Below are 23,492 nucleotides of genomic sequence, written 5' to 3' on the forward strand. Positions count from 1 at the left end.
TTTAACGATTATAACCCTATTAAGACAAATTCGAGCCTATAATAACCAGATTATGCAAATAATTATCAGATTATGCAAAATTGTATTCACAGGATGTGATCCTGCTTTGTTTCATCACAAAAATCATTCAGAGAAGGACAGAAGGCTTATGTTTATGTTTACATTTAATAAGCCAGAAAGTACAAATAGATGAATGCTAATTATGCAAGTAAGGGAGATCAACAGGATCACTTTGGGTGTATTTTGTAAGGTTTCCATACTAAACTGGAAGAAGCTTTTGAAGATTTATTGTGAGTAGTTTGCCTACTTTTTGAAGTATTATGTTGTGGCAGACTGGATAGTTCAGGGGATTATTAATGGGATATAAAGCCTTATATTCTGAGGTAGCTAGTTTAATCTAGCTCAGGTCAATACTGACAACTATTCTGTAGTATTTTTGAAATGAGGAGGCGGTTCTGGAGCACTTCTTCTCTTAGGAGGACAGGTTCAATGCACAAAAGTGGCACTGATTTGCACCTCAGGCAGTGCACTTCATCAAAGAGACTGAGGAATTAATGGGATATAGGTTTGTAACGTCGCAAAGCACTCAGGATGTTTCCCCATGCCCTTCATTTCCCTTTCTGGGAGAGGAGCTGCTCTGTTAAAAAGGGCCAGTCCTCCTACATCCTCAGATTTTTCTAATTCCGTTGCAAACCCTACAAGAAAAATCTTGAAGGTGCCCTACGCTACCAAATTTTAACATCCTTTAGTGGGACTCAAGAGAGAGATGAGAAGGTTTCACCTAGAAAAACATCTTGAAAGTGCCATCTGAAGAGAATCTTGATTGATGATGGTTGGCAGCAAGTATTTCCCTGAATGCAAAACAGTTTTATTAACAGTTCTGGACTGAGCTGAGGCAAGTAGAAAACAGCACCAAGCGAGGGGTGTTTTCTGTGATCTACCTACTCATGCATCTAATACTTGCGAGCATCAGCTTTGTCTTACTAGCAAGCTTCAGTGTCGATATGTTGTCACCAAGTTTCCCAAGAGGAAGCATTCAAAAAAAACATACATCTGGGTGTGCGTCAACTACAGCGACAACATGGTTTCTTGTGTTACTCCCACCTCCAGACCAGTGGGTGGAAAGTCAGAAATAAGACAGCATCAGTAGAGGTGAGGGATCGGTATAACGCAGACTGTGTCTACTGTGTATTAATGTATACTGTATATGCTGGCTGCATACGGGCGCCGGCACTGGTACTGCACTAGCGTGTTGAGCGGTCCCTGTGAGAAGTGAGCTTAATGGGTTGAAGAGATGACACGTGCAGTGGCCAAGATGGGATTCGCCTCTCTAGTACTTGAGAGCAGTATGCCTGAAAGGGATCTGGGCTATCACTATGCTGCTCACACTCAGCGCCCACTTGAACAGCACAGGACGTCGCATTTCTGATATGCTGTGCATGGATGAACGTAATTGCACTACAACAGGCTTTGTACATAACAAACGGCAGCAGATGATGAATGAGGACTTGCAGAGCATACATGAGCAGATGCGTCTCACTGGCTTGGAGATTATTTGGAGTTGCAACCTTGCCAGTTGCTCTCTTTAAGTGTTCACGAAACAGCCGAGTCCGGTCTCCTGTTACATTGACGCGAGCCAGCATGACTTGATTTCAGGGGCTGTCCCTGCGACGTGGACCCAGGGCGACCGGTTCAGCTTCCAAAGGGCAGAGCTCTCTCACTAAGGGCGCTTGCGGAAGAGTTGTACTGCTACTAAATACAACGTTGTATCTGAGCCATCAGCCTGAAGGTGAAAAGCCTCTGCTTAATTAATGATTCCTAAGTATCCTCATTAAGCTGTTCTCTGGCTATAGACCGTGTGGGTTTTTTATCTAAACCTTTTCAGTTGTGCCTATAACAATCTGAATTTCTCATCTGCAAATAAGCGTGACTGAATCCTTAGGAATAATCAGGAAATCTTAATTAAAAGTAATAGGGGTTAGGCCAACTCTTGATGAGAGCATGATTCCGCAAATAGTTGGAAGAATTTGTCAAACTAATTAAGTTCAAAATCGGTAGGAAAAAAGGGACAATTTTTCCTTCTGAATTTGCATTTGACTTCCAAAATTGTATATAGGCAGTTAGTTCCCTGCAGGAACAGATCCCTAAATTCGCCCTCAGGAGCAGATAATTGCATGCGACTGAAGTGTGCAGAGGAGCATTCTGACACAGAATTCTTTATATAATGGTCTTCAACAATTTAACTCAGATACGTACAACTTTCAATGCGCTACTTTTTCTAGAGGAGGGCAAGCAACTGTAAAAAACATACTACAGACTGTTGATCAGAACAGTTCTGATCAAACCACTTTTTTACTTTTGTGCAGACACAAATTTAGGAACAGGTTTTCACAGATACTTGTAACTGCTTTGCTTTCATCCGTGCACACTCAATTCATATGCCCACTTACCCAGCTCTCTGCACAAATTAGGTACTTAGGACTGCAGGTAGCTATTTAGATCCTACCTGGCACACGTCTTACCTGCCATGTACATAAAAAATCTGAATGCACACATTTCAAATCTGAGCATGAATTCAGTACGTCCAAATGTTTATGTGCATGTGGTAATGCATACCTGGCCTTGAATTAGAGGCAGCTTGAGGCTTCTGAAAATGTCAAGTTGGAAAAATAAAGTAGTACAGTGTAATAAAGTATTTAGTAAATTACTGCCCTGAATACCTAATTCTGTTTTAAGAAAGACATGAGGGAGGATAATCCTGTAATTCTTTAGGACACACGCTGAGTGAACCTATGAAAAAATATCTGCATTACGCACAACAGTCAGTCTGTTTACTTGTGGCTCACAGAAACAGCTAAGCACGCAGGAGGGCTTAACCTGAGGTGGGATTATTAGGCCAAATCCACCGATTAGAGCTACAATTTGGTGTGAAACAGTTAGGCTCTCCTCCAAAGTAGAGACTAAAATAAACTTTTTGAACTCCTATTGATTTTGAAGGCAAGGAACTGAGAAATGGGTGACAGCATCTCATGGTCTGGAAGTCAACAGCAAGTTGAAAAATGCTGTGGAGTAGATGGTTTGAGGGTAAGGTAGAGATCTATTATTCAAGTAAGAGAGCTGATTAGAAGTCATAGGGATAAAAAGTAAGTAGGAGATAAAGGGTGTGATTTATTACCAGTATTTGATTACTAATGTACAGTGAAGACTGTAAGTAAAATGAGCAGAGAGGATAAAAGCGGAACAAAACCACATTTCTGTTCAGATGTTTTGTTGTTAATTAATTTTTTACTAGAAGTATGTGTTAGCCAATTTGGTTAAAGGCTGTATTTCATTTTCTGTCCTATAAACTTCGTTTGACTACTTGAAAAATTTAGGCGTCCTATGGAAAACGTTCAGAATTTTAGCTCTTCAACAGTGTATTATTTTTGCAGCTATGCTGCCTTGTCACCAATGTATGATTTAGAATGATTACTTATTATTGTATTCTAATTTCCATTGGGCTTTTCTAGATTTCATTTGCTGCTGCTCGCAAGGAAGAAACTATTCCTAAAAAATCTTCTTTATTACCACTGAAATGCTTTTGATCATATCTGCCACATGATAACTGAGAGTCCGGGTAGTTTATTTTTTAAGAACACCAGTTTTTGGGTTATATAGAAATATCAAAGAATGATGTCTATATATATGTAAAGAGTAACTGATAATTACAACGTACACTTAAGGATAATTGTGGTGTACGCAACTGTGGAGTTATTCCATTTTTACAAGTGTATAAACAAAAGCAGAATTTGATTAGGTCGTGTGATTGCCTCTTTAGACGCAAACGACTGTATTCATAAACATACTTCATGTACTTGGGTTTGCTGTTGGCAGAGGAAGGCGATGTATCCTCTTTAATCAAGGATAAGGAAGCAGGGTTGCCACAGATTTTTTTCTGATATCAAAATACAGACCTACTCCAATCTCTTAATTGCACCCCGGTATGGCCAGAACCCCCAGCCCCTTCCCCACTGGAGCTTCCGAGGCAGCCACGCCAGTGATGGCATGGTGACTCCTCCCGTCACCTCCATACGGGCTCAACATCCCTCCTGCTCAGTCCTGTGCAGTCTCTTCCCCCCCACCCCCTCCCCCCCCGAATCTGCATTTAGCCATTGCATCATTAGAGAAAATATAGAAAAATGTACACTGATAAATTTCATAACAGAATAAGTCTATGAGGCAGTTGAGTGCCCAAAGATTACAGAACGGATCTGCAAGAAGAAAGAACACCCCAAAAAAATATAAAGAGGAAAAGACAGACAGGAAAAAGATCTAATAAAGACTAATGGTTAACTGGAAGTGAGGATTCAGAGGTGGAGTGGATATGCCAGTAAACTGAGACTAACAGTCTAACAACTCACGTCACATAAATAGGTAGAACTAGTCTTGGTTATTGTTTCCTGAAGGGGAACTTTCCTCTATGATAAAATAGCGTATTTCTTGAATTTCTATTATTTCTAATAGGGAGGGTTTCCAAGAGTACAGGAAGGTGTTTAAAAAAGATCATCGTGTTTAGAGCTGCTATCTGTGTATGAGTGTAAAGGAATCTATCTCTCTGAAAGCAGTGCGATTTTGTCTGCTGGTGCTGCAGAGATGTTTAGACCTCCAGAGGAAAGGTTACAGTTTCTGTGCCAGGGAAAGCAACGGTGCCACCAGACTGAGTGTAAGAGGATGAACAAAGCTGCCACATCCCCTTCCACAACTGGCATGTTCTGCAAGACGCGTAAAAGGACAGAATATGGTAAATGCCTGCAAGCCTATTTTCATCGAGTGGGTAACATCAGGTTATCCCTTCTGCTTTTCTGAGCACTGGAGCACTCAAATTCATATGCTGTCTCCAAATGCTTTAGTTCTACTATATTCTTCATAATGATTCAGCTAAAAGCAGCAACAAAGCAATCTGAACACTTGAAACTATTAAGAAATAGACAATTAAACATGTGCAGAAGGCTCCTGAGGCTTGTGGAAACTCTATTTGCCTGATACCTGCTCAGGACCTACCACAACAGGGCAATGGCTTCTGCATACTACCCAAGTCTTATCTTCTTTACAGTTATTTTGGACTGAAAATAAACCAGACAGAGCTGTAAGCATAAGACAGTGAACTTTAATCGACACTTTGCGTAGCAGTAGACAAAATACGATCAACCACTTGTCCCAAAGAACAGCATAGGTTTGGTGTGCTCTAGGAAATAGATAATCTATGGAAACAACCTGCTGATCACTAAGAAGGGCAAAAGTGTGCAGAAATGTCTGCAACAAGCAGATTGCAAGAGCCAACAAGGGTGACAGCAAATCAGAGGTTTATAGCCCAATTTGAATGCAGTAGTTACCCATGAGTTGCTCTCTACCCACTCATACACCCAAGGATTCAGAAGAATACCAGGAAACAAAGATTTTGGGAAAAGACTCTGTGGTAGGCAGCATCACAACTCTACTCCAGGATCTGGGACCATCTGTCCAACCTCTGGAGATTTCAGGGAGCAGGACAAGAGACGAGGGAAACCTCATGACCCTGCACCAGAACTGTGCACAACACAACGGGGTCCCTTTCTGGGAGTGAGCCTTCTCCCTGTGGAAGGAGGAAGTCACGCAACAAATAGCTATGCTGCTCCCCTGACTTCTCACCCCCTCTGCACCATCCCCCTACAAGACGGAGAAGGCATGTAATTCATAAAACACTCTGCATCTGTGATTAAAATTCTTTGCTATCCAAAATTGTTTAGCCTCCACCCTGTGATTTGTCTTAAACTGTCACACTGCAAGACAAAACCATCAATACCTGCTTCAGTAACAGTGTTTAAAAATACATTTCAATTATAAAAATCTTGTGAAATCCTTTCGCTTGCCTAGCAACTAACAATTCTTCGCGAAAATGGAAGAATTGATAAAGAAAGATTTAATTTGTTAAGTTTTGATCTAGTCTGGCAACTGCCGAGCTATTTTCATACTTCAGAAATAAACATCTCTGTATTGACAACTGGGTCAATTATCTGAGATAGTACCAGTCTTTTACTTTGGTTTTCCTCATGTTTTCTCTGTGGATATACTTTCTGAGGACAAGATAACGCATTAACATAGTTTATAATAGTAAAATATTTATTCTTTCTAGAGCACTCAAATACACTATGTGGTTTTCAGAATAAATAAAGGCTGTGAGGTGGTATTTTAGCTTCACTGAAGTTAACTGTAATTCATTGGGTTTTTAAGGTCAGGAGTACGATTTCATTATGAGCCTGCGGAACAGCTAGTATGATGGGATTCTGGTCTATAAGTACGACTCCTGCAAGCTATTCCTATTAAAATAAAAAAGTACTAATGATTTCAAGGATTCTATTCTTGTTCTTCATTCCATTAGCAACCTGGTGGCACGATGGCTTTTGCCTGCGCTTGCTTTGCAACAGGGTCAGCCTGCTGGCACAACCACAGTTACTTTCACTTGCGCAAGGGTAAATGGAAGCAGAGTCATGGCGAAAACCTAAAATTTGCTAACCGAAAACAATATGTCTTAAAGAAAGCGCTTTGTCAAGTCCCATAAACGCACAATATATTATGAACTATGCTTCCAAAGACAATATGATTAAACATCTACCATCACAATGCAATGACCTAGAATTTTTATTAGTAGTAGTTATGCCTTAAAATTAAATTATAATACTGTACTCCATTTTATGGCTGTTTTTTGCAGGCAGTGAGCTATCTGTTTTAAAAGGGAAACACGTGATGGACTAGATATTTGATTGAGAACTAAAATTGGCTGACATTAGGAATACCTTTAATATGATGAAGAACCACATAAAGTAATAAGATGGGCTATGAATAGTTCGATTAGGCTTATCTGATGTGATCCAATTTTCTGATTCTGGTTTATTCTAGCACTCTGTATTTTTGTGCGTATTCCTGCCAGAGGATACGAATGTGAAACGTAGAAACAACTGTGGCTTAGGGGAACATTGCAAATGCTACATCTGTTTTTATTAGCAATAATTTGCAGAATTCTTTGTGAGGATAAAAACTATAATCTGTCCATAGAAATTTCAATTTTCTGTAAAGGTGTGTAGTACATTTGAATAAAGTTGTATTTTTGTAAGTCATTAAATTGGTTTTTAGTAACCTCATACTCATTTTCAATTGAACAATTATTAAACTATAAAACAAAATTGCATGATTCCTAAAACTGTAGTCTGGAGTTTTACAGTCTGCTATAAAGTGCTGTATTATTATAATACACTAAAGATGCTCAGACTATTAGAACTTTTTTTAAATTAACTGTAAAATATTTTATCATTGATGAAATAATTCCAAAGTATTATGCTCTCCAGCAGTATACATGCACAATATTTCGGTATAATGAAAAGCATACTAATCAAAAAAACATACTTTAAACTGTAATTCAAATATGCAAAATAAACCATTTGGCTGTCTTTAGGTAATAGAAGTTTATTACACCTGACTTCCAACATTAAAAACGTTTCATCGGAGTATTTATCATTAAATATAAGGTCCAGTCTTACAGAGGGCTGTACGTGCAGAAGACACTGAATGTTAACCCGTGTACCTCTGTGTGGCTCTGATGATAACAGCAGAGATGTGCTGACTTACAGAGAGTTTTCGCCTGTATTTTACTCCACAAATCATGCCTGATCATGCAAGGGGGCCCGGTGTTCAACTAAGAAGTTCAACCAAGCCTGGTAAATGAGAACAATTTTCTACTGACTACTGATAGCCGATGTCTCATAGTAACGCTGAGACTCTGATACATCTGAGCCTATAGGGTATGATACTTGGCTACGTCCTCAAACTGTTCCTCTGATGTTCAAAAGAGAGGCAAAAGACTCCCCGTACTTTGAAATTAATCAGCTGTATTAATCAGATCTTTAACTTCAGCAGGATTTCAACAAGCTTGAAAATGATCTATCTTGTGTGGTCCTGAAAGTCCTGGCAAAGATGGTGACGAAACCTTGCTCCGAGTGGGAGCAGTCTACACGATCATACCATTCGTACCTATGTATGTACGTGTTCACTACGAAGCAGGCTTTTGCCACTGAGGTCCACTATTTGCACAGTAATGCCGGTGGGCTGCTGATCGCTTCCCCGCCTGCGCGCACCGGGATCGCCACGTGGACTGAAAACCCTCGCTCATGGTGACCTGGCCTTCTCTGGTTCCGTCTGAAAGCTGCAAGAGCCATGTAGTAAATGAACATGGTCTCAGGGAATTTTATACTTCCACAGTTTTTGAGGACCCCCTCCAGCATGGTGCTGAGGCAAACAAGGCTTGACTTCACTGAAATCAATATCAATGAAATCAATGGACAAAGCAGTCTCTGTTTTGGTAAAACACAGAATTTTTTTCAGTGCTCCCCAAATTAGGAGTGTAAGATTGAAGATGAAGCTTGAAATTACCCCTGGCTGTCGGATTTTACTCTGAACATGCAAGGCACACAAGACTTCCTTAGGTGCAACAGAATTGCGACTGAAGCAAGTTAGAGATGTTGCTTTTTCAGAAGAAAAGGTGCCAATAGGTGTTCTCTAAACCACTTGTACCAGCAGGCTGACCCCATTATGTCAGCTAATCCTGGAAATACAGGAGGTAAATTTAAATCTTTTCATTCGAAACATTTAGTCAATATTTCTTTTTCTGCTTTTTTTTTTTTATTTTGTTCTGGCATAGCATTGAGAGCTTTATATTCCTGTCCATCTTTTGCCCCAGACTATAACTTTCTGCATAGTTGCAACGCTTGGAGGAAAAGGTCCAAGTACAACTTCTCCCGAGGGACAGAGGAGGCAGGGCATTTGAAAGGACTCATTTTCATAAAAGAAACAGAAAGATCACAGGCTGTGTGAAGGGAAGGGGAAAAGAGGGTGCCGGGCATATGGGCGAGCTAATACTGGTCCACAGGGGATAAATCAAGTTCCCTTTGTCTCTATTGCAGCAGATGTACCATCCCCTCATCAACGACACACCTACACGCTGCCCGTGTTTCCTGCTTATGTTCACCCACCACCCAATTACCAGTCCATGAAGCTCCACACCTGCTGTGTCTTGATCCTCAGAACACTGCGCTGAAGCTTTTAACCCCCTCCAAACACCTACACGATGCTTTATAATAATATTTAGCATATGGGAAGCTACATTAAATAATTACAGATGGTACTTCAAACACCAGATCAGCAGATCCTTACACAGGGCTGAAGGTCTGCAATAGATAGACCCGCAACGGAAAAGGACAGTCATTTTCAGACTGAGTCATGTTTAAGTCCTAGTCTCCTCAGAGAACTGTGAGCCCTGCCTCCTGTTCTTGTCCTAAGACTCGCCATAATAATTTTTTAAAGACCCAAATATATGTGGAATTATGTGAATTTGTGGAAGAACAGCTTGCATTATGATCCACGTCTATTCTAAACACTCGCTAATCTTACATGTAAATAGAAAGAATTGACGTACTTAAGTATCTAGGTTTTTCTTTTCCTCCTTGTTCCCCACAAAATGTTGGAGCATTTTAATTCCTATCTCATAATTTTTTAATTTTGCTGCTGAGAGTACAAGACATTCACATACTGGACTCGACTGAAAAGTACTTGCCTTCAGTCTGAAGGGCCATGTGACTCAATTGCACGTGTCCGCTGCTCACACTTCTTCAAAAGCACAAAAGCCTTAAATTCCCTCTGAATGCTCAACTAAGGTTAACTGGAGCAAGACACTTATAACAAACGTGGGAAAACAAAGTATAAAACTAGCTAGGGAGCTGATAGATTTCAATGCATAAATTTAGACTTAAATGTCCTTAGCCATCTTGATTTCTATCATTTTTGTCCCGTGCAAAACGTCCTCTGAAATATAATAGCAAACCCAGTATGAAAATCTTAGCTTTTTATTTATCTCTGATGATGATGTGGTAACAATTGGTCTAACCTAGTCTAATCTATCACTTGGAGTTTATTTCATTATCGTCTTTCGGTTCCATGCATCCCTCCTCAATGCAGAAGCAGCGTTTTTCTTGAAGAATACATGGTGTGAGCACACATCCAAACTCATTCTTTTGCCCTTTCCAAATAATCCAACATGACGGTTCAAGCAGTGGTGTTAGAACATGAGACTGAAAGACCATAACCATTTTTTGACTGGCGTACTGAACCCAAGTTACAATTGAGAATGAAGGATAAACAAATACGTCAGTTAAATAGAAAACATTAGAGTGAAGCTATCAGAAAAAAGATAGCGATGGCAAGTACTTAATAAAATACGCCTGTACAAGGAGCACACTGTTGGCATTCATCTTTTTTGTTCACAATATTTTATAAATTATTTTTATGTGGTGCTGAGGATCCTTTGCAAGATGTCAAGCACCTCAAGAAATACTTGAAGTGAGAATTTTATATAAAACTAACCACTGTTTACTCTCTGTGTTTAGCAAACTTCATTAGAAGCCAGATTTATAAAAGAGTTTATAGGATGCTCGACAAAGTTAAGCATCTTCCTAGCAAAGATGGAGTGATGATTTCATTTAGGGATAGAAAAAAAGAGTATATTACACAAATCCATGCATATGTAAACACAAATAATCATAAACATAAAAGAAAAAACATCTAAAAATAGATAAAAAGTAAACACAAAATAAGCATATATCAGAAATATTTCTCTGTATCGATTTGAAATAAGAATATACCACCATATAAGAATATACTACCATTGGACAACCTTGAACTCTTGTTGCAATGGTAAGTTGAAATGAAGAACAACTTCTAAAAAGCATCACCGAAACAAAAATTATTTCGAAGTCCAAACCTTCAACAGCTATTAGAGATAAATATTGACTGCAGGTAAACAAAGAGGATCTCGTATTTTCTTTAAGCATTCACAACCCTTCTGATTCCCAGGTGTGCAGGAGACCACGGCGCAGTGACAAAACCATGAGTGTATTCTTGCTTTTCATACAACCATTCTGAACAAGTCAGAAAAAAATGTATCAAAAACTGTTCAGCCGGCAACACTCTTGGCAGATTGGGTTAGTGCCCTGTATTTTACAACCCCAGGAGGTTAGTATTTGTTCATTTCTATGGCAATTTATACTAATCAATCACTTCCTGCTCTTTCTTTCCTTACTGTATTTATTTCTATGGCAACTTATACTAATCAATCACTTCCTGCTCTTTCTGCCTTCACTGCATTTTTAAACCCACCAACTAGGATAGGCAGCCTTGGAGCACCTCAATGATCATTTCCTTATCCCCTCTCTGCCATTGTCTTTTTGTGCTGAGACTAATGCTTTTAATTTGACTTTCCACAGTGTTTAGGCTATATTGCCTTTTTGAAACCTTTCAGCTCAACTGCTAAGCGCGTAACAAAGCCCTTCAGATTGCTTTTGGTCGCACTAGTTCATGTTTTGAAAATACTACAAAGGCATATTTTTCACGGGAGAGCCTTGGAATGAATACCCTTCTCCAAGCGCAATATGAATGCCTCCAGTTCTTTTGTAAAATTTGCATTGAGGTTTAAGTCTCACATGCAAAGTGGCACCATACTGTCCAACAAACACAGGTTTCTTTTTAAAAAATTGTGGGCTTGTTTTGGCTCTATTTGTAAGTTATTTTTTGAAAGATGCATTAAAATATAAGAGCTTTGTTCTTCATGTTTCAGTTCTGACACGAGGAAGTAGTGAGCCCCAGAACGTTGAATTTCACAAGAACAAACCCGCTTGATTCACATAACTTCAGTGACCTTTTAATGCCAACTCATCTATAGTTTCTACAAAGCAGCAGAGATCATGTATTTAAAGGAAGCTGTTTTCCCTACAGACTTTACTTCTTGTGTCAAGTATATCAGGGTGCACTTGAAGTCACAGCACTTTAAACCAGTGCTGAGAAACGCATGTGGGATGTGACTTCAAAATGCCAGAGTAACAGGAGTAAGGACAGGGTAGAACTTAATCTATTTTCAAAACACTGGAACATCTATTCAGGCTTGAGGAACATTTGCAAATCAAACTGAATCCAATGGGATTTGTGATCGCTTGCCGTTTCTTCAGTACATTATTTATCATATGTACTTTGGGAGCATCTGGAGGCCTTATTCTATAGGGAACTGTACAAACACTGAAGGAAAACGTGCTCCCATAAAACAACATTTTAATATAACATGAAGTGAATTAATAATATCCCATCAAGGTCTTGCTTTAAATGCAAGATATTCCAAGTTACAGGTTTAAAAGGTTACGTTTCTTTTTAGCATATTCTATTTGGTCAAATGACTACCGCATATAGAAATATAGGCCTACAACTGTCTCCCTCTCATCAATTAACTTGCAAAGCTTAACTAATAATGAATGCACAGATATGAAAAACAGAATTAAAACAGAAGGACCTAAACTCAATACCATCTACCACTAACCCCATACTTCATGACTCTGTAATGCCTCTGATAAATGTTAATTCACATGCAATTTGCCAAGGCAAAATCAATGGAAAAACTAGAAAAGGATGAAGATGAGAGAGTGGTGCAGGAAAAATTAAGCAAAATACATTGCTGAGGGATACAATTTAGTGAAAATGGAACGTTTGATGCAGTTTAACACGAAGAATACAAAATAATTTTTTTAAAACTAAGTGAAATGTGAATGCTACAAGTGTGGAAGAGTTTGGGAGTCCAGAAAAGAAGTATCTTAATACCAGATGAGACCTTAAAACTTGGACACTTTCCTTTGTGTCACATAGCAATTTTCCTTCTGTAAAGAGAAAAATAAACAGGCAAAGCTCATCTATCCCTTACCTAATTTTGCATGTAGACCACCAGAAATTTTTATAACCACAGATTCTAATCTGGCCTGAGGATGTTTTCATCTTACATTTCCTTTTACCTCCTTCCTGTCTTGATTTTGCAGTTGTCTCCTGCACAAGTTCTTCAAACTTTCTAAGAGCTGCATATACTGCCTTCAGCGACGAGCCTCTCTAAATCCAGAATCAAGGACGCACCAGGAAGGGCCTAACTGAAGTGTCAAAGAAAATCGCTACAGCCATTGGCCAAAATCACTTCACAGCCTTGACCGCAGTTCAGGAAAGCACCTGATTCAAAATAGCTTCTATCTTTGTCCAGCTTCTTCACCATGTAGTTTGTAGCACCACATATTCTCTGATATCCAGACCTACTCGGCCAAAAAACCTCTTTAAGTTTACTGCCAGTAACATAAGAAAGAAGGCAGTGGGACATGCTAGCTGACACTAAGAGCTCCCACTGAATTTGGATTACCCAGGGGATTAATTTAATCTGACGTATCCTGGCAGGGGCTGGACAGTGCCACATTCAGATCCAAACCTGTGATAACAAATTAAATACCGTGCCCTGGTTCAGAGTCAGAGGGGCGATAAAGTCCACTTTGAAATATGCATTTTTTTCTGATTTAAAATAAGAGTGTCTGATATTTTGCAATATATCTGGTTCCTAACCGGAACACAGGAATAAACAGATACTCCAATTTAATACTCCAATTAACAGGCATCTACTTATGCAGCAGGAGACTGCTCTGTATACATATCTATGGAAAACTTTCATCTCTGCACTGCAACAAGTACGAGACTCTCTTACCTGCAGGTTTGCACATGCTGGTGAGTCGTTGTGGGTGGGTATTTCATTGTTGGTGGTCTCTGAACCTGTGTTTTTAAGTCTGGAAGCTGTTGTAGTTGTGGCTGTAGTGGTCTGTACTGGTAAGATTGGCTGCCACACATTCACATCAGTGCCGTTGCCGAAGGCCTGAATTGCATTTTCTGTAAAAATAAATTACAGGCGATTTTCTATTTCTAAACAAACGGCAGAAAGCAGAACTGACTTTTTAATCATCGTTATTATTATTCCACTGAAAAAGTGAAAAATGTTTATGCTGAAAAACGTGTCTTAATTTTGAACATATCAGAAACATGAACGGAGAGTCTGGGGTCACATAATTATCTGGTGCAGCCTGTTCTTTGTAATGTTCCCAGTAATTCTTGACAGAAGCTCTAGGACTTACTGTAATCATATTTGTTACCATCCAAAAGCCTCAAAAATTTACTTTCAAGATTTAAAATACAGTTTGAATGTTACGTCCTAATTCAGGGAGGTGATGCTACATAGCAAACTAAAAACAGAGAGCAGGCAAAAGATTAATTTATTTCTACAGCTTGTTGCAGTAAAACTAATATGCCTATAACTACAAAATGGTTTAACTAAGACAATCTTTTCCTTACAGTTTTCAATCAAAATCTGCATAATTAGGTGAGGGAAGCATGCTTAAACTAAAACTTTAGAATATAAAAGTTAAAAAGCTTATCATAGTTTCATGGGATTAAAGAGTGTGTTTATGTCAAGAGTAAATTGGTTGGGTTTTTTTATAAACAAATAGAAAAACAGTTTTTAATCAGGTCTTTGGGGATTCAACATGGATTTAGGGATTTCTTATTTCAAATTCTTTGTACAAGAAATCAAACAATTTCACTGGGGACTAATATGTGGAAGTTATTAATACTTCTTCTCAGTGGTATTCCTTGCCTTATAAAATAATTCACATTTAATTCTCATCTGAAAAAGATGTATTTTATTCTGGTATTACTTCTTAAAACTCCAACATGCAAAGGGAAGAATGTGTAAAAGGCACCACAATCAGCTGGCTTGATGAAGGCAAACTGGGAAGAGTGGAATGACATTTTTCTTGGTTTTACCTGAATAAGGCAATACATAAAGCAGTTTTTTTCCTACAATTTCCTAAATTACACTAACTCTTCATTTCCATTATTACAAGAAGGATCACAGAAACACACACAATCCTTCCAGTTTTCTAAGTGGTCTAGGTAATTAGGCTTCTTTGATCTTTTCATAGAATCATACTAAGCGATTGTCACGGATGGAAATATTTGACATGGTTATGATTTATCAGCAATTCAAAACTTATTAATAGCGGGGGGGGGTGGGGTGGGGTGGGGTGGGGGGTTGCACCACCACAATGATCCTTATGTGTCCCTTCCAGCTTGAGGTATTCTATGATTCTATGATAGATTCATATCTATCATAAATATTCTATGATAGAATGGTGTGGGTTAGAAAGGACCTTTAAAGGTCATCTAGTGCAACATCCCTGCCATAGTCAGGGACATCTTCCACTAGATCAGGTCCAACCTGACCTTGAATGTTTCCAGGGATGGGGCATCTACCGCCTCTCTGGGCAGCCTGGGCCAGTGTTTCACCACCCTCAGTGTACAAAATTTCTTCCTTATGTCTAGCCTGAATCTACCTTCTTTTAGTTTAACGCCATTACCCCTTGTAAAAAGGGGTAGCCCTGCTAAAAAGTCTGCCCCCATCCTTCTTATAAGCTCCCTTTAAGTACTGAAAGGCCGCTATAAGGTCTCCCCGCAGCCTTCTCTTCTCCAGGCTGAACAACCCCAACTCTCTCAGCCTGTCCTCACAGGAGAGGTGCTCCAGCCCTCCTCATATTTTTGTAATATTTCAAACATGTAAAGTATATTTTAAATATTTATTTTATATATATAATTTTCATACGTATTTCAAATACATTTCAAAAAACATAATGACTGTAAGGAGGTGCTTCAAGTGTCTAACTGCTCTAGTAAAGGTCCTCTCAATAATTTTAATTAACTAACTCACTGCTTTATGCTTTTCCTCCCACTTGTCAATTCTTTTTACTGCAGTATAAAGCAGGTGTGAACAAATCCTTTGAACAGATAGGTAGATATAATGAATCCCATTCATTTCAGTATAAATTCTAGAGTACGTAAATGAATGTCAGGACACTGACCTTCAGAGAAGCTAAAATAAAGTCTTAAGATGGATTTCCAGAATTTAAGATTGACCAAACCCTAACTGGAGAGGCAGCAATTAGGACCACTCTAATATTACCTATACCCTTGCATCTTCCAATGAAGAGGATAAAAGTACAAGGCAAGGCAATACACAGCTCCAAATTTTTGGGTGGAGTATATCTTATTTAGGGTCTACTAATTTGGAATTTTAGCTTTCTAGAGATTGTGCCAGTTTCATAGTTCTGATATAACTGCAGGACATATGCTGAGATAAGAAACACTTTATCTAATACATGTAAAAAGAAAACGATGCAATGTTTGTCTTTATTGGGACTGATTATTAAAACAAACTGGAATTTTCACTTGTATTTTCACATACCCCTTTGAAATCAAAACTTCCACTCTAGTTTCAGCTTAACATCTGTTGCAAAATGCTTTTCAACTCTAGGTGGAATTTCTAGGCAAGCGCACACAGAGATGAAAGAAAGACCAGGATTTCGGCTGTGTAGGTGGGACGTGGTAAACTCAGCTTCATGTACGAATGTGATTTTAGGTCTCCTGCTTTCTGAGTCCCCTGGGCCCCTGGGTACAGTCTCAGCTATTCCACTTTGCATAACTAACCAAATGGGGTTTTGAATAAACATTTAAGCTAGGCTTTCCACATCTTCGGTAAATGCCTCAAATCACTGCTTTATTTTCCAGTTTGTGGAAGTATACTTTAGCAAAACAGACTAGCAAGAAATTCCTAGTTTCACCCCATTGTGGAAAACGGACTTTTGTTTTGTCTAAAAAAAGTGGGAGGGATTTTAATCTCATCCAATAAAGAAATGACATTTCTTCAGGCACCGTAAGGCCCATTAAGGACAATAACAATTAAAAAAAAAAACCTGGAACTTTTCCCATTCCCTGTAAGAGAAAAAACTTTTTATTAAACCAGAAACATCTTTAATTTCTTCATGAAGAAGACATCTCTTACAGCTAGGATGGCTATAATTTGTCTCACAGTAACCTCTAATGTCTTTGATTCGTCTTCATTAACGATTTTATACCAATAGCAAAAGAAAGGACAGGGAATCGCTCTGTCTTTATGTTCTAAAAGAACCTGTAACATTCTAGCAATTAATACATTCACAACTGAATAAAATCTGATGTATTGCAGTATATATAAATGGCAGCCCCATTAGTTTTGAAGAAGGTCTGATGCTATATTGTTAACTTTTACCCAATCATAGTCTGAATTGTTTTCTGGGTTCTTTTGTTAGTGATCTTGAGTAGTCGATTCATTCTTCCAAAGCTTAATACATAGTGTACCAACTAGCAACTCAAGTCACTCTTTGTATGCAAATCTCCCCTTGTCTTACAACATGTTGCCTGCTGAGAAGCTACCAGTGGAGATTTTCAAACCGCTATATGAAAACACAGACCGAACCCTGCATTAGCATTAGCTCAAGTATATCGGGCTGGATAGGACAGTCTGGATCATCGAGTTCATTCGCTATTTTTGAAAAAAAGCAACGATATATGCTTCTTTTCATAAGCTGATGAAATACCGCTTTTAAAACTGGTAAAATTTTTTTACCCTCAAGAACTCCTGCTGGAAGCCTAATTCTTAACTTTAGTCTGATGGTTAAAAATTTTCCAATTTTGAGCCTAAATATGTATGGCCAATATTGCCCTTTTTGATCTTGTGCCAACATCGTCCTCTAGGTTAAGTAATCCTTTTCCCTCCCTGGGCTTGCCCCTCTAATGCAATTTCAGAGGACAATCACGTATCCTTTAGCTTTCTGTTCTGCTAGGCTAGGGAAGCCAAGCTCTTTTGGTCTCCTCATTTATCTGAAATTAAAACTCTGATGCACACTCCACATCATCCAATTATGCTGCTCCAGGCAGACAGGAAATTTGAAAAGAGAACCTGCCAAAATCGACTCCACTGAGCCATTCTGAATTTTATAATAGTCCCTAATTTGGAAGTGAGTTTGACTGAAAAAAATCAATAATTTAACAAAATCTTGAAAATAGGTACCATCCAGACCTGTGTTAAAACCAGGCATCTGAGATCAAGTAGCCTAAAAAACTTGAAGCTTGGCTATAAATTGCAAAGGCAATCCAATTTATACTTACCTACAGCAAATCCTTCATATCATAAACTACATGGCTTTTTTATATGAAGTTCTTAAATTATACAGAAGCCCCTTAGGTGTTGCAATTTTTTGGTACAGATGCTGCCTGACTTTTAAGGTCCAAACACGATCTGTGATGTAAACATGTTTCTATACAATACAGCTTTATTATTTGAATTTTTTTCCAAGAGCTTCTCATGTTTGCAATCTTGGCCATAAGCCACAGTATCAGGCATGTTTGCTCATATTTGTTTAATTCCTACACCTACAGCAGAGCCGGGCTTACAAAGTGCAAAGAGATGGCCTTGACGTATCACAACATACTTAAACAGTACAGAAATCCCAGATAACATGCTAAAACACATTTAAAGACATCTAATTTTGTACTCACTAAGGCATGTATTGTCCTGGAAGAAATTCAGAAATTTCAGGCATTCATCTATGTCATTACCGCTGTTGCTGCAGTCACACCATGGGGCAACGCTGAGACTATTTGAGTCTATGTAGTTTGGTGTCATCACTGTGCCTATTAACAAAGAGTGAAGTACAGCACTGTGAGCAACTTTTGTACTGAAATATTCTTTCCATGCTAAGAAGATAACAAACAGCACCTGGTAAGTCATGTACTCACGGTTGGATACGCAATGCAGATCCATGGCAGGGCTCTAACTTCCAGACTCCCTTTGCCCTTGGATACCCAGCCCCGTGCCATACTTCACACCCTCGGTTGTTTGACTGCAACCGCTTTAGGGACTGTAACATGTCTCACCCGTTAAAGACCCATTCCTTTCCTCCCCAAAAAATTAGATTACATTCCCACATCCCCTACATTCCACCACAGTTCTGCATCAGCAGAGCTGACAGGTGGAAAACTGTGACAGAGGGGAGGGATGGTTTGGGAGAAGGTGGGAACCTCTTAAAAGAGCTTTGCTGACAAATCAAACACATGTGGACCTGTGCCCTTAGAGCTGCACTCTAAAAATCCCATTTTTCTTCCTCCCTTGTGTTTTTCCTCATTTTTGTCCTAGCTGCAAATAAATGGCTGAAACTTAACATCCAGACCTGAGTTTCCTCCTTGGGTCTGCAGCCAGCCTAGAAAAACAGTTCTGAAACGCATGAGCAAGGAGAATGCTAGTCATGCTGAGAGGAGCCTGATATGTCTTGGAGAAGCACTGGCCCCAGGGTGCTCTTTAGGCACCACTAACAATGAACAAAGCAAAAACATAACCAGCATGCATAAAACAGTACAGTAGCTTGTTTGCAGGTAATAAATTACTATTAAACTTGCTGTGTCTCTGCTTTTTCAGTACAGTGACTGTTTCCTAAACATTGCCAACAACTTGCAACCACGGGTTCATTCTAACTCTTCACAAATTCTTGCGCAAATATTCTCACATTTATATGTCAACTCAAGGCTACCAAGAATGAAATGAAACCAAAGAATCCATGTTGTCTCCTGAAAGATGTACAGCAACCGTTCATCACTCATCTGGATCTGGCAAATGTTATGTGATCAGCACTTACTCAGACCAGTAGTCTCCCTGAAGGCATCGCCCCAGCAGGTCAGAGATTTCAAACTTCCCTAAGGACTGAGAAGTTTGAACCTTTATTTTATCTGTCTGACCAAAGAGGAAAAATTAAATAAAAAGGGGCAGGTATTCCAGACTTGTACTGATGACAGCTGTCTCAGGAAACACGTTGCTCGCTTGGTGATCTACAGTTCTAGGACAGGCTATATGTCACGAGGAAACGTGATCACATCTCCTCAAAACGGACATCAAAGTAGTCATTAAGAAGATGGAATAGATGAAGGATAAATATTAGAGACCCAAAGTGTACACTAACTGAGAAAATTTGGTGCGTAGGTCCAGGGTCCCAGAGTCTGCAATAACACACAGGAAAGCCCTATCAAACACCATGCTAAAAAAGGAACATTAGAAACAACACAAATCACAGAATGACGTCAAATAGCCTTTCAGTCACCAGGCAGCGCTGGGAACTGAACAAACCAACATGCAAATTGCTTCATACATGACATGGCAGACAAAGGAGAAGAGTCATTAAGGGCTGGCCTGAGAAAGGCAGTAACGTATGTGAAAATGAATGCAGTCCCACTGCCAAACTCACAAAAAGCATCTTTTGTCTTGTTTTGGGATGTTCTTAAATTAGAATGCAATCCCATACCTTTATCCACTTCCAACTTTTAACAGATAGTTGCAGTAATAATTGCTCAAATTCTACATGAGATTAGCACGTGAGTAAATAGCACAGTTCAAAATTTATGAAATGGAGGTAGAGAATTTAGTAAAATAGGCAAATATCGTTTGCACCATTAATGGAAACTCGACAGTAGACAAATAAGAGGAGGAATGATGTTAAATTAAAATTTAAAAAAAAAAGGAAAATATCTGTCCAAATGAAAATATCTGTCTGTTATCCATTTGACAGTTCAGTACACTATTTCAACCATGTGACATGATCTGAACAGAAATGAGAGAAAATGAAAATCAAGGGGATTTTGCCAATGGAAAAAAACCCATAGGCCTCAAAAAAAATAAAATAAAAAAGGGTAAGTAGGAAACGCTTAGTTAAGGGTTAAAAAAACAGGAACGTATTGAGGAAATTAGAAAGGTCACTGAGGTAAGACTTTCTTATCAAGAAGAGGTAATAAAGTAATAAAATGGGTCAGAACAGGGGCTAAAAGTGTAACAGATACGAAGCCCCTATTAGGATTGATGAACAGAGGAAAGACAGGACAAGGAATGTGTATACACAGCACACAAACTGTACATCCAGCAAAAACAGAGTGGCTGAAAGAGCAGCTAGTAGAAAATCAGCCTGTCATTTAAACCTGGGGGCAGATGTGAACCCAAGCGGATTATATGCTTGGTTTCCCGGGGTGGATTTTCTTTTTTCCCTGCAATGTGTGTGCCTTCCCCTCCCCCTCCACCGCTAGCTGGCATCTTGGAAGTTCTGCTGAAGGACACTAACAGATCAGAGAAATCGTGGTGGTTGGCAGTGAAATAGGACATGCTTGGTTTTCCGCGTTCTCTGCATCAAATAGTTCTGTGACGGTCTCAGTAGCAGGCAGTCAGGTCTCCATATTTTAGACAGAAGCAGAGTTGACCTGAACACAGCCCAGAGGTTGCTCAAATTAGGGTCAATTAAGAACGAGGAGATGGATGGTGAGTTCAGGAGGAGGGGCGTGTCACCGAAGTTCCCTTGGCCCAATGCAACTCCAATTTATTCACATAAACTCTCACGGAATTCCTGGGAATCCCAGGGAAATTAGATGGATTTTACAGAAAACAAGTGAAAATGTGCCAGAAAGTGAATGCTAAAGCAGGTCTTGAAGTCAGCAGTTAGAGCAATACCTAACTGATGTGGGAGTGCGGACAGGTCCTCGTGACCTACCCTAGGCCGTAACCAAAACACTGAATCTCAAACATGGCCATCTTATTCTACATTTAATAATTTTTATAGTTTTCCTTTACTTTTTTAAAAAAATATTATTTTATCCCTATTACTGTGACAAGGGGCCTAAAGCAATGAATTAAGATGTTCCAAATTCCTGTAACATATACATCACTTTAAAACTGTATATGTAACACCTTGATGCAAACCTTAAAGAATCCTATATAGACTGTTCTCTATTAAACTGGTAAAGCACCTGATACAAAACCTGCCTAACTCTGTTCTCACTTAAGTCATTTATTTCGGGTGGGATTCCACTAATTTCAGTGAAGCTAATGCTGATTTACATCCCTGTACGCGACAGCAGAATCACATCCACTGTACCCTCCATAGAGAATCCTCAGTTTCCTGAACAAACTCTACGGAGGCACAATTTTTGCTACATTTAATGAAATGGCCAAATGAAACAATATTTTATCATAATGAACAATATTTTATCTCAATTAAAACACCTGGAGATCCTGAAGCTCTGATGAATGAATGGATCTGTAACAGCTTCTTACCCACAGCCTATCCATCTCTTCTTCCTGTGTTTTATATATTAAGCAGACATTTGAAAGATTGTACCTCTGATTTCTATCTCAGCACCTTACAAATTTGATGATCTCCACATAATTTGCTCCACTTTTATATCAGCCCGGTATCAGAAGCAGGAATTTACTGCTTCAGCACATAAAAGTTTTGCTTTGGTAATTTCCTTGCTTCGTAAGAATTACTACCAAGTAAAAACTCTTGTAACGCTAGTCAGTACCCATCTTTTTGCATGTGTCCGGGGGCTATCAGGAAGGAAGAAAAAATTATTATTTTTCCCTTTGAAAATTAGATCTCCTATCGATTTCAACTCCTTAGGGATCCGTTCCACATTTCTGATGTGTGACGGTGTTTTGCAGCATGGTCATCCGCAGTAACACAGAAACCCCTGACTGCAGGAAATGGGTCATCCTTGGGGTTAAATTGGAAAGTGGATCCAACACAACTGCCAGCAAAATTCACTAGGTCCAGCAAGAACTTCTTGGCAGCTCTCACCCAGAAGTATCTATTAGTTACAGTTACTCTTTGCCAGCAGCTAGACTTCTTAATCTCATTGACTAGATCAGATTTCAAGGCTATTCAATTCTTTGTTTTAGAGTCAAACGACATTCTGTCATAACTGTTCATATGTTATACCCTTTGCATGCTGTCTTCATCTCTTAAGTTGTAGAAACATATCCTTTGAAACCATCACATCTTATTTTACCAGTTGCCACAGGGACTTACCTCACTTGTTAGCTGCTACAGTAATAAGAATAATAAAAATAAGCCAGTGAATATAGCTTTCAGTCATTTTTCAGCAAAACCAACCTATTTTAGAAATATTTTATTTTGGATATTACCTCCAGAGACATTTATTTAACAGCAGGATCTGCTTCAGGGCCTCAGCTGGGACCTTCATGCCCAACAGAAGGGGATATTACTGCATCGCAGCAGGTGCAGCCTGTAAGCTTAAAAACATCTTATCTGGTGGCCTTTAAAATTTGTTTGTTTCAGAGTTTTGACATTCACTTATTCTTTATTGCCCAACCATGGTATTTCTACAGGTTCACCTTCCTGAGATGGTGATTCTCTCTTTCAGGAATCAAATGCTGCGTGTGCTATACGGAATCTGGCTTGTACAAAGGCATCCTTGTGCCCGTTGACAGCCAGGAAGATGACAGCAAACAAAATTAATTATGCTGGGGAGGGAAGGGGATTTCAGAGGATAAATTTGGTCTCAGTTCACTTCCACTGACAGGCATCTTAGACAACATTTAGAGTGGGCAGAAGGATATCATGGAAATAATAGCAGCTGGAAGTGAAACAAGGTTGGGTTGGTCTGTCTCATTCCTCAAACGTCCCGCAGACTTTCCCCGAAGACCAAGAGGTATTTACCCAACCTTGTGATGACAGCTGCAAAATCAACCAAGCCGCAGTTTCACTTCTTGTTTTTAACTTCCTACTTCGCGGTCCTGTCCAAATTCAACCGCCTTAATAAGCTTTACTTTGTAAGCTTGAATTTATTCCAAATTCAAGCACCTATCTCTCCTTATCTTCTACCTT

At 39.1% G+C, this 23,492-nt stretch overlaps 1 protein-coding gene across 1 annotated transcript in view; it reads right to left on the reverse strand.

Moving 5' to 3' along the window:
• The window catches only part of GFRA1 (GDNF family receptor alpha 1), a 141,659-nt gene that overhangs the window by 13,234 nt on the left and 104,933 nt on the right, over positions 1–23,492 (reverse strand). Inside the window, exons 6-7 of the mRNA XM_074592357.1 lie at positions 18,334–18,468; positions 13,619–13,797 (exon numbers count right to left, since the gene is read on the reverse strand). Coding sequence (XP_074448458.1) covers positions 13,619–13,797; positions 18,334–18,468 — 314 coding nt within the window. The remainder of the gene's footprint in view (positions 1–13,618; positions 13,798–18,333; positions 18,469–23,492) is intronic.

The sequence above is a fragment of the Larus michahellis genome, chromosome 6 (genome assembly GCF_964199755.1).
Source record: "Larus michahellis chromosome 6, bLarMic1.1, whole genome shotgun sequence".
In the NCBI taxonomy this organism is placed as follows: domain Eukaryota; kingdom Metazoa; phylum Chordata; class Aves; order Charadriiformes; family Laridae; genus Larus; species Larus michahellis.